This window comes from Myotis lucifugus, unplaced genomic scaffold (genome assembly GCF_000147115.1).
Source record: "Myotis lucifugus unplaced genomic scaffold, Myoluc2.0 scaffold_347, whole genome shotgun sequence".
Classification (NCBI taxonomy): Eukaryota; Metazoa; Chordata; class Mammalia; order Chiroptera; family Vespertilionidae; genus Myotis; species Myotis lucifugus.
The window spans coordinates 951805-964108 of NW_005871395.1; the positions used below are offsets into that span (position 1 = coordinate 951805).

The window sequence follows — 12304 nt, forward strand, 5'->3', positions numbered from 1 at the left end:
AGAGGAGACTCCCTGATAATCGAGGCTTGAAATGGAAAGCAGATCCAGGGACTTGTAAGCCAGCCGGAGTGGGGAAGTCTTGGTATTTCCCTTTGTAGCCAGATGACAATAACGAGTGAGCTGTGTTTTCCTTACAGTAAAACCAGAGGAAGGGAAAGAACACGCAGTGTCTGCTCATTGCCCCCGACAACATTTCCCCCAAATCTATATCAGATTCTGCCGCCCAAGACCACTTTCCACAGGGATGGGCACAGCCATTCTCCACCCCTCCTCGCTGAGCCCTCCTGTGGTGGCCATGCTGTAGCGAGGGGCGGGGGCCGGGCGGGGTGGGTGGGGTGCTGCACTCAGGCTCACTCTGTGTGTCCTTGGCAGGCGTAACCAACGGCTTCGGAAAACACACGGAAAGCGGGTCTGACTCGGAATGTAGTTTGGGTCTCAGCGGTGGACTGGCCTTTGAAGCTTGCAGGTAAGAACACTTGTCCCCAAAGCTTCACCGCCTCTCCCTTTACTCTCCGTCTGGCTACAGCTTGAACCTCTTTCTGCTTATCTCAGATGTTTTCTTCCCCAGCCCTGCTATTTCCTGAGGCCTCTGGTCTGTAACTGGGAGCTCCTAGGAAACAGCATGACCCTTGACCCTCAGGCCTGATCTGACTAGGAGGGGAGGGGTGATGCTGATGCTTTAAGGCAGCGGTTCTCAACCTGTGGGTCGCGACCCCTTTGGCGGTCGAACGATCCTTTCACGGGGGTTGCCTAAGACCATCCTGCATATCAGATATTTACATGACGATTCATAACAGTAGCAACATTACAGTTATGAAGTAGCAACGAAAATAATTTTATGGTTGGATCACAACATGAGGAACTGTATTTAAAGGGCCAGAAGGTTGAGAACCACTGCTTTAAGGGTTTGTGGAGCTGAATTTGGCTCTAGAAAGCAGGCCAGCCATATCTCTATTGCCCAGAGAAGTTAATATTTGAGCCAATCCTCCACCTGTCCCCCGACCCACTCAGATAACCCAGCTCATTACAGACATGGTTTCACCCTGTGCCTTTTGGGTCGTCATAGCTATGGCCCCTTTAGAGGTGTGGTGTGGGGATAAGAATGAGCTGATAGGAGATTTGAAAATTGCCTTTTATTAGCCAAAGGTCCCAGCTCTTTGTTGAGCTGGGGGGTGAGTTTCTTTTCCCATTCTTTTACCTGAAGGGAGGATTTCTGATACTAGAGCCTTAATGTTTCTTCCACATGCAAGAGTTCCTTGAACCCCCGCTCTGTCTTGTGAGCTGTACAGGGAACCAGGGAGTGTGGGACTCTTGGAAATGGGCGACCCTCGGTGCCACAAAGGCTGACCTCATGGTCCCTGCATGTGGCTGCTGACTGGATTCTGCGTTCAGAGCAGGGGAGATGGTCCTGGGAATGAGCACCAGAAGACTGTGTGTCTGTGCTTGAAGCACCGCCAAGGCCGGGTGGGTGTGCGTTCTGTTAGGTGCTTGTTCTAACCTGGCTCCTGGGCTCCTGGTGGGTCCATGGGAAACCCCCTACCCCTTGGGCCTGGACCGGTTCCCGCTGTTGCAGGGCCCGGCTTCCAGTGGCTCCTTTGAGGTTTCCCTCCCCGACCAAACCTCAGAGTTGCCCTTTCTTACTCCTTCCCATGCTGCCCTCTAGAGATATAGAGGGCAAGAACACAGTTATCAGAGAAGAGGCAGTGATTTCAGGCTTTTATAAGATGCTTCTAGTCTGGGCCTGGGGTGGGGTTCCTGACTCCCTTCAAAGATAAAGCGCCTGGAAACCCAGTTCACTGGGGGTGGGGTAAGAGTGTCCCTTCCGACACCTTGACTAAAGGTCGAAGGTGTGTTGGGCTCTTCCCTCTGTGAAGGGCACTCTTTGCAGCTCTGGACAAGAAGCAAGCCGGCCAGGCTGCAGTGTGCTGGCTTGAGCAGACCTCCAGTCCAGTGCCGCTGATCTCTGGGGCCCTCCTCAACATGGAAAATATGCCGTTGGAAGGCATTTCCTCTTTAACTCAGTGGCATTTCAAGGTTTAACACAGGAGATTCAGGGGCTCTGGCTGCCAGGGTTTTTTCTTAATTTTTTTTCTATGCTATGGTGATAAGTACATAAAGGACAATCATTAACTCGATAATCATATAATCCCAGAATTAGAAAGAATTTCTGGTCACTAATCCCACCCCACTCGCCATGTGCCCCTTGGTTTATCTGTCCTAATGATTTTCTGAGCAGGTTAGGGCTGCACCATCTATCTCTCTATGGGTCAGTATTTCAATTATTAATTGAGCACCTTCTGTGAGCCAGGAACTATACTAGGGACTGATAAGGTGTCTGCTCTCATGGAGCTTATCTTCTGAAGGGCAGAGTTGAATGCTAAACCAGGAGACAGAGTAATTATAGGTTCGGTTGTCTGCTTAGGCCTGGGTAACGTGGGAGAGAGGCTGAAATGCAGGTGATGATCAAGTCACTTGTGCTTTTTTCTTTTCCTTTTTAAAAATTTATTGATTTGAGAGAGGTAGCAGGGGGAGAGAGGGGAAAGGGCTGGGGCAGAGAGAGAGAGAAATTTTGATTTGTTCTGCTTATTTATGCATTCATTGGTTGCTTCTTGTATGTGTCCTGACTGGGGATCGAACCTACAACCTTGGTGTATCAGACGAAGCTCTAAGCAACTAAGCTACCCAGCTAGGGCACACTTGTGCTTTTTCCTATGAAACAGGAAAATACAGACCTAGTTTTGGTGTTGTATCCATTTTCTTGAGCTTATCCTTCTCAGCGCTCATCATTTAATAGTACATTAGTAGTTTATAATATTTAAAATGAGACATTAAAATTTACTGTCCTTCATATAATATTATAGAACTGCCACTTATTGAGTGTTTGGTATGTGCTGTATGTGCACTTCCTGAGTGCTTCCTCTGTATTAATCCATTAAGTCCTCACAGCAACACATGGGGGACACAAGCATCAAAGAGGCTGAGTAACTTGCTCAAGGTCACAGAACTATTGAGTACAGAGCTGGGTTCTGAACCCAGGAAGTCTGGCTCCCCAGTTTAATCTCTTAACCACGTTGCTGGGCCCTCTTCTGTTGTATTTGAAGTTGTCTTCTCAGATCCATGATGTGAACTGGGAGAGGCTTTCCTAATGAAACTACTGGTACCTTACATTTTATAAGGCCTCAGAGTCTCTAGGCTCAGTGACAGATTTTTGTAGGATGAGTGGGAACTGAAGCCTAAATGTGAATTGGGTGTTCTTTGTGTTTTTCCAAACAAGCCTTCATTGTGACTAGCAGGAAAAAAGCTCCCAACCTACTACTCACTGAAGGATTATGATTCATTGAGGTCTGGTTGTGCAGGTGTCCTGTATTAGACCTGAGAGAGACAGTTACGATTCGATAACCAGGAGCACCTGCTCGCAGCCAGTCCTAACCCTGGCCGCCTCTTGTCCCACCAGAGGTCTCTCAGCATTTCTGTCCTTCTGCAAATGGTTGGCCTGTCTTTTAAGCATTTTTTTAGTTGAAAAAATTATATAGTGGTAATATTTTTTAAAGTTTGGATGGAAAGAAAGCCCTAGTCAACATTATTTTTACCAGAGACTCCCAACTATGGTTGTGCATTAGAATTGCATTGGGAGATACTTAAAAATACTGATGCCTCTGTGGGTTCAAGTTATACCATTACTCTGGTATTACTGTTCTCATTTTTGCTTATTACCTTTAGTCTTTGTCTAATTTTTTTATCTCCTTACAGTAGCCATGTTAAAAAAAAATCCATCTTTGTCTAAGAAAAATTCACATACATAAAGTGACAGTGAGAAGTGGATTTTTTCCCAATTTAAAAATGTCTTTTCTAATTAAAGAAGTAGGACATGTCCTTTATTAAAAAATTGGGAAAGAGGCAGATTTTTATACCTCTAAAAAGTAAATTGATTTCTAAAGAACAAGCAATATGAGCCACAGAGCAAAGAATTCTGGGCAGATGTGAGGTGGGCCTTCCTCAAGTTTCCTGGGATGAGCTTTGCTCTGGATGAAGAAGTCCAAGGGCCCAAACAGGGGAGCGGGAGCAGGCATGTCTTGCCAGGTTCAGTCCTTTCACATGGATGAATGGTTCCTCAAAGCCTCACGGGAACTTTCTGAAATGTGTCATGGCTTAGTGTGAGTTTTCAGGGGAAGGTGGGAAACCATTCTCCTTGAAGGGTTTATGCAGCTCCACTCCTGTCAGCCATTAGAGAGCAGGAGTGGGGATGCTAGTCATTGAGATTGCTCGTTTCTTCCCCCTTCCCTCCCTGCTCTGTATGCAGTGGTCTGGTGCCCCCCAAACGCAGCCGTGGGAAGCCAGCCTTGTCTCGAGTGCCCTTCCTGGAAAGTGTGAACGGAGACTCTGACTACAGTGGCTCAGGTGAGGAGCAATATACAGATGGATTTGGGGGGTTGGGGACAGGTCTTCCAGAGAACCAGCTCTGTGGTCTGGCTAGACTGTGAGCTCTTCGAAACCCTCAGGCACTGGGCAGGGTCTTCCTTCCCAGGTCATTCATAATCATTTTTATTTTCCCCCCAATTCCTCTTACATTTGAATTGGTAATATATGCCTATGGTAACAAAAATCATCATCAGAAAGGTATAAAGGGTGAGTCCCCTCCCTAGGACAACCGCTGTTGGCAGTTTCTTTTGTCTTTCCAGCTGTAACCCTTACACACACAAGCCCAAACGCCCGTGTACATGCAGGAGAGTGACTAGAGACGCCTACTCTACCTGTGCCCTCTAAACCAGGGCTGGGGACTGTCGGGCCCGCAGGCCGTGTAAGGCCTGCAAATCATTTGGTCTGGGCCTGACAAGGCATTAGGGGTGAGTTAATTAAATGTTTGACCAAATATAGCAGGCTAATTTGTAAGTTGATAATTTTGTATGGCCTGTGAATGATGTCTTAACTATCCAAGTGGCCCTTGGCAGAAAAAGTTTCCCTACCCCTGCTCTAAACCATGCTTTTTTGTTTTTAGTTAATAATATATCCTTAGAGACCCTTCTGTGGGTTTTATCGTCTGCCTAATGTCCCATTATAGAGGAGTGCATCATTGACTTAGCCAGCCCTCTACAGATACACATTTCGATTGTCTTCACTGATGTGCTATAATCAGTGTTTCAGTGAGCAACCTTGTACATAGATCATTTTGTATCTGAGGGGGTGTATCTATAGAAGTGGAGTGGCGGTATTGAAGGAAGTGTGCATTTGTCATCTCGGCAAATACTGCCTGTCTTCCCTCCCTGGAATCATCTGTGATAGCCTGTATCCCTGAATCACACACGTGACCTGTCATTTCATGTGATCCAGTGCTTCCGGCCTTCTCCTCATGACACACACTGCAGCTGGTCCAAACAGTGAAACGCGTGGGTCTTTTCTCCTCAGACAGAGGGGATAAAGGGCAGGGCGGGCCAAAGGAGAGGCCTGGGTGCTGCTCAGGACGAGCAGATGCAGAGCAGGCAGTTCTCTGAGCACCTGTCCGCCCGCCTGTGGCAGGTGTGCCCTCTCTGGATGCCTGTCTTTAAAGCTTTCATCAGGCTGCAGGGCTTTTCTTCTCTTTCCTTTTCCCAACCGCGTTATCTTCCCTTGGCTTCCCTGTTTTTCTTGTATGTGTTGATGAATGCAAGCCTGCTGGTTCATTACTGTCCGACTGTCAGCACCCAGGAGGCAAGGCTCACGTCTAGATACAAAATTAGGAGAGGATTGGCATGTACTTTGTGCTTCTGCTGGTGACATTTTGATATTTTACTCTTATTTTTAAAACCACATACTTCTTAAAATGCAACTGAAGGAAATTGACCTCCCACTGTTTCATCACCTTAGCATAGTTGTCTTCATTTCTGTGTTGCCTTCTACTCTTTCAGACATGTTTTTAACAAAATGCTAACCTAAAACACATGCTCTTCTGTATTCTCCCTTGTTCAATGTTTTCTTCATATCAACATAATCTTTATGTGTCTTCATCATTAGAACAATGTATTTTTCAATCAGTTCATTATAATTAACCCTTCCGCCCTAGCTGGTTTGGCTCAGTGGATAGAACGTCGGCCTGAGGACTGAAGGAATCCTGGGTTCAATTCCGGTCAAGGACATGTACCTTGGTTGCAGACTCCCAGCCTTGGTTGGGGTGTGTGCGGGAGGCAACCAATTGATGTGTCTCTGTCACATCAATGTTTCTCTCTCTTTCTCTCTCTCTCCCTCTCTCCTTCTCTCCCTCTCTCCCTCTCTCTCCCACTTTCTTCTACTCTCTCTAAAAATCAATGGAAAAATGTCCTTGCATGAGAATAAATTAAAAAAAGATTTTAAAAAATTTAACCCTTCAATTGTTAGACACTTGATTATTTCCGACTTTATACATAGTAAACCGATATTTTTGTTCAAAATCTTTTTATTTGGTTTTAAAGTTATCTTCTTCGACTAAGTTTCCAGGGAAGGAATTTACTGGAGCAGATGGTGCATACATTTTTTGATGGCTCTTGAGACTTAAACCAAATTACATTCTGGAAGGATTGGCTGGTCTGCAGTTCCCTCAGCCTGCCTCTGCGGGATTGGGTGTTATTTTTTTGTTGTTGCTATTTTATTGACTCAATAAGTAGAAACAATACCTCATTATTAGTAGTACATTTTAAAATCATAAGTGGGGGTGGTAATGTTTCCTTAGAAACATAATTTCCACTCTGAGATTTGGGCCTTTTCCCTTGGTTTCCCTGATTATAGTTATGCAGGGGGGATGGAAGTTCCTCTGTGTGTTCAGATGCTTTTGTAAAGCGCCCACCCATGCGTGCTGGTGCATTGGGTGCAGAACAGAGGAAACTGAAGAGACGTGCCTGTCCCTGGTGGGACACCCAGTGTGAGGTTTGATAAAAGAGGCAGGGGAAGGCCCTGCAGACCTGCTTGGCCTGCTGAGTGCTGTGATCCAGGTGACCTGTGGCCAGGTGTGGCCGTGTCAGAAAAGAACTCACTTAGCAAGTGGTTTTACTGGGAAGTCTGTCCCGGGCGTCTTTTTCCATGAAGCCTCCATCATGAGGACTCCACTTGGAGGTCCAGGGAGCAGTCTGTGGCTCTGCCCAAGCTGCGTGATGGTTCTTCTCCCCCGGGCCCTGGTAATGAAGCAGTTACATTTTTCCAAGGAGCGCCATCCAGAGGTCAGCAAAGTATAGCCTGTTGCCTGTTTTTGTAGGGCCCATGAGCTAAGAATGGTTTTTATGTTTTCAGGTGATGGAAAAAACACACCAAAAAAATGATATTTTGTAATATGTGAAAATTACAAGAAATTCAAATTTCAGTTCCAAAAATAAAGTTGTATTGGGCTACAGCCACACTCATCCATTTGCAGATTCTCTATGGCTGCTTTCTTGCTGCAAAGCAGAGTTGAATAGCTGCAGCAGAGACCATGCGGTCCACAAACCTAAAGTATTTACTCTTGGCCCTTTATCCACCAAGTTTGCCAACCCCTAATCTAGTCAAAGAGCTTCGGAGGAAGGGGCAGGGAAGGGGAAGGGTGGAGGGGCTGTTTCTGACTCATTCCTAGGCTGCCCCAGTCACATGGAGGCCACAGGCAGGCCTCCTGGGCAAAATTCCAAGTCCCCTTTGGGCACTGTCTCCTCCCCTCCCCCACCCCCAGGCAGAAGCCTCCTGATGCCCTTTGAAGACCGTGGAGACCTGGAGCCCCTGGAGCTGGTGTGGGCCAAGTGCCGAGGCTACCCCTCCTACCCTGCCTTGGTGAGTCTGCCCCAGATGCCACCCTCCTCCCTCCCCTGGGCGATTCTGGCCCCTGCCTTGCCCCAGGGGCTTATCTGATTGGATCAAGCCATCAGAGTGTGGTGGGAGTCAGGCGCCTTCCAGCCTTGGGTAGGTCAAACCAGCAAGGCTCCCAGCTTGGGAAAACAGAGACTAGAGCTCTTAGGAATTTATTTGCTAATGCATAAAACTAATATGTGCTCACTGTAGAGAATCTTAAAAGCTGCTGATCATCCTTAGATGTTTTATTAAACATTTGTCATGCTAATTCTTGAAATACTGAGGAAGGTATGGTTATTTTCATTTTTAGGGGGAAAAACTGAGGATCCATTTGTTACTCATGTCATCTAGCTATTAAGTGGCAGGGTTGCAATTTGAGGTAGAGCTTAAAATGTGTGATGCCTGTGTTCTGAGCCACTGAGTTCAAAATCACCTATAGTCCTGTCTGTTCAGAGATGACCTTGGTGTATATCCACTTAGTCTTTTTTTGTTGTTCAACGCATAGGTATGTGCATATGTAAGACCATGGGCTATTTAACCTCCCTTTCACTTAACAGCGCACCATGCACTTGCATGTCTCATGCCTTCAAACACTCTCCATCAATATCGCATTAATGACTGCATTGTCTTCAGTCCTGTGCATGTACTTACCTTATTTTAACCATTCCCTCATTGCTCATTTAAGTTGTTTTGGATTTTTCACTCTGATAAATAGCCAGCAAGAAATATTGTAGTTTTGCCTTTGTACACATCCCTGATTATTTCTTTACAGGGAATTCTTAGGAGTGCCTTCTTGAGGCAAAGTCGATACAAATTCTGATACAAATTGCCAGGTTGCCCTTTAGAAAGTTCCAGTTTATACTCCCACCAGCAGTAGCTAAAAATTCTATTTTTTAGGATGTTGATTGCTATTCTTAGAGCTCTTTATGTATTGGGGAGGTCATGTCCATCTGGCCCTGGAAGATGCTGCTTCTAACCTTTGGGGCTTGTCAGAATCGTCCAGGGGAATTTTTTAAACAATGCAGATACTGATGGTCCATCTCAGAACTACCACATTAGACTCTCTGAGGCCAGACTGACACGACTATTTCTTAAAAGCTTCCCAGATGATCTGTAGCCAAGTTTGAGAACTACCACCAACCTCATGTGTGCACACAGAGCTCGTTCATGTGTGTGGCTCTTTCCAGTAGCCTCTTAAAGGAGGGTAAGATCCTTACTGGACAGGCAAGGAAACCACAGGTCCAAGGCTATACACCTTGCTGGAGCCCTCCTGGAACCCAGGTGGCCAGCCTCACTGCCTTGGCAGTGGCAGGCGTTGGAATCCATGCTGTCATCCGGCCACTGAGGGGGCTGGGCCCAGGGCTGGCCTCCCAGTGCTCTGTGCCCTGCTGCTCCTGAGACTCCCAGCTTAGTCCCTGGAGAAGTGATCAAGGCTGTGCAGGTTTTGTGTTTTTTAATGTCACTGCAAAAAAAGCCACTAAAACTAATCTTTTTTTTTCTAATTACCTTCTTAATGATACATTTTCTTTCGTGATTAAAGAAATTCAACCATCGCTTGAATCCAGTCACCTGAACACAACCTGTGTGATGTTGGTTTATACTCTCCTGTGCTTACTTAAATGTGTACAGTTGACCTTCGAATAACATGGGTTTGAACTGTGTGGGTCCACTCACTCTTGTATTTTTTTTTTTCAATAAACACACAGCTGGCCCTCTGTAGACCCAGGGTTCCCATCTGCAGATGCAGAGGGCTGTCTGTATAAGGGACTTGACCATCCTCGGATTTCGGTAACCACAGGGGTCCTGGAACCAACCCCCCATGGATACCAACAGACAAATGTAGTTAAGTTTTGGGGGAATCAAAAGCTATACTCAAGTTTTCAACTGCACACAAGGTCAGCGTCTCTAACAGCTATGTTCAAGGATCAGCTGTACTTGCATCCATAGTGGGTATGCAGTTTTTAAATTTAGGATTTTTTTAATGGGTTTTGCTTTTCTATAAAGTAATGTATCTAATTACAGTAGTTTTGGAAAAAAAGAGAAAAGCCACATAAATCCCCACCATTCTAACAAGCCAACTGTAAGCATTTTGTGTTGTTCCTTCTGTTTGTTGTTTACATATTACAGCTGTAATAGTGAATGCACACATTTATTATGTTAACGTTTATCACAAACTTTATTTCCGTGTCATTTGACATCTGCGTAACATTTGAGTGAATGGACCGGCATGTATTAGTTTGGGCCCATTCGCCTCTGTCTGCTTTAAGAAGGGAGCAGAGCTCTCGTTGTGGCAGCTTCCCTGCCTTGTTCCTCACTGTCCACCCACCGCCCATGAGCCACATGGCTGCGTCAAGGGGGACATCAGTCGTGGAGGAAGCTCAGGAGGCGTGTATGTTGGCTTCCACTAGGCCCCTGAGCTTCAGTCCCAGGAGGGACAGACAGGCTGGCAGGTGGAGTTTTGACCAAATCACACAGCGGGGACAGGGTAGGTGTGGTTCTTCCTGGGAGTAAACTCTTAACCAGAGCTCCTGCTTTCAGCTGCTTGTCTCGGAGGGATGTAGAGAGGCTGGCCGACACCCGAAGGTAACGAAAAGGGCGGTTTGTTGTAGAAGAGGCCCTGGGACAGGGCTAGCAGCTAAGATGGCTCCATCTCTGGAGAGAGCTGCTCCCTGAGTAGGTTTCCAAGTCCTTCTGGCCTTAGCACACGCAATGGTCAGCCGGTTGCCTGGAGGAGGGGCTGTGTGCAGGCAGTGGGCAGCAGAGGCCCAAGCGGGTTCAGGTGCTTGGGTTTAGGCCCAGCCGTGGCCTCAAGCAGCCACAACTCCTTCTGTGCCTGGCTTCCCCTCAGCTAATACCTGTCCAAGACTTCTCAGCATCAGCAAGAGGATGAAATGAGCTGGCCAGGTGTGAGTAATGAGGAGCTTTGGTGGCTCTGTCGGTGCTCCATGGCGCTGGAGAACTGGTTGTTGGTTACCGGGCATTTCGCTGAGCCCCTGCCCTGTGCCACATGCAGCCTTGAGGATGCATTAGTCCAGTGGCCCTGGGTTCAGCCACGCCATTGTCCCCTCTCCAGCAGCCCAAGCTCAGTCTCCCAGCTTCTCTCTTATCTTACGTGGAGGTGTCACAGACGTTCCTGGTCCACACACCAGGGAGAGTTATAGTCAGACAAGGAGGCAGTGGGTAACCAGAGGCGGTTAGGCTAGAACCAAAGGATGGGCCCCTGCTGAGGCAGAACTCTTCATAGCCGGGTGTCTGGGAAGGCCCTGAGCATCCGCAAGGTTCTAAAGGAAAAATGCCTCCACTCCCCTCCTCTCAGGGACACTGGGAGGAAGGAGTCTGCCTGTCTGCGCTGGATATCAGAGACACCCACTCACTTGCCTCCCCCAGGCTGGGCTCCCATCACTTCTGTTTCAGCTCTGGGCCCTGACAGTTCAGGGAGCAAGCTTCTCCCTCCTCTGAAGGACTGGGGGCAGGGCCAGAGGATTAGGACAGTGAGCTGGGGAAATAGTCAGTCTTCATTTTGGCGTACTGAGGGTCGTGGGAGAAGTTTACCTCTGTCGCTTGGTTGTGGGGTGGTTTGGTGGTTAGTCCTGGGGCGGGCTGCCCTGCTCACCCCGTCTACCTCCCGCTGAGTGCCATCTCCTTTCCTGCCTCCAGATCATCGATCCCAAGATGCCCCGGGAGGGCCTCCTGCACAATGGCGTCCCCATCCCTGTCCCCCCACTGGATGTGCTGAAGCTGGGAGAGCAGAAACAGGCCGAGGCTGGAGAGAAGCTCTTCCTTGTCCTCTTTTTTGACAACAAGCGCACCTGGTGAGTGGGTGCTGCTGCTGGGAAGGTGCAGAGTGCAGGCTGAGGGCTGTGCAGAGTCTGCGTTGCTGAGAGATGCACAGAAGTGCAGGTGAGGCGCTACCTGCCAGCAGCTGGCCTGCACTTGCCACGTTAGTAGAACTTAGTGTTACTAACAACACTGATTAGTAGTGTTAATAGTAACTGAGACCAGACTCCCTGGGAAAACTCTGACATGGCAATTTGATTCAGGAGGCTTACTGGGGAGAGCTGTGGGACCAAGGGACACAGCACTGGGGGAGAGCTGTGGGGACGAGGGACCCAGCATTGTGGGGAAGCTATGGGGACGAGGGACCCAGCATTGGGGGAGCTGTGGGGATGAGGGACGCAGCATTGGGGGAAAGCTGTGGGGATGAGGGATGCAGCATTGGGGAAGCTGGGGATGAGGGACGTAGCATTGGGGAAGCTGGGGATGAGGGATGCAGCATTGGGGGAAAGCTGTGGGGATGGGGGATGCAGCATTGGGGAAGCTTGGGATGAGGGACGTAGCATTGGGGAAGAGCTGTGGGGATGAGGGATGCAGCATTGGGGAAGCTGTGGGGATGGGGGATGCAGCATTGGGGAAGCTGTAGGGATGGGGGATGCAGCATTGGGGAAGCTGTGGGGATGGGGATGCAGCATTGGGGAAGCTGTGGGGATGAGGGATGCAGCATTGGGAGAGCTGTAGGGATGGGGGGATGCAGCATTTGGGGGAGCTG

General features: G+C 48.2%; 1 protein-coding gene across 10 annotated transcripts in view; it reads left to right on the top strand.

The window, feature by feature from the left end:
* BRPF3 (bromodomain and PHD finger containing 3) overlaps positions 1-12304 on the top strand; it is a 34521-nt gene that overhangs the window by 18617 nt on the left and 3600 nt on the right. For 2 of the 10 annotated variants that reach the window (XM_023764762.1, XM_014466605.2), the window contains 4 exons: positions 373-466; positions 4301-4398; positions 7643-7740; positions 11416-11570. In XM_023764762.1, the coding sequence (XP_023620530.1) occupies positions 373-466; positions 4301-4398; positions 7643-7740; positions 11416-11570 (445 nt within the window). Of the gene's footprint in view, positions 1-372; positions 467-4300; positions 4399-6317; positions 7344-7642; positions 7741-11415; positions 11571-12304 lie in introns of those variants that run through there. The other 8 variants (XR_002832243.1, XR_002832245.1, XM_023764766.1 and 5 more) reach the window with 8 other exon arrangements.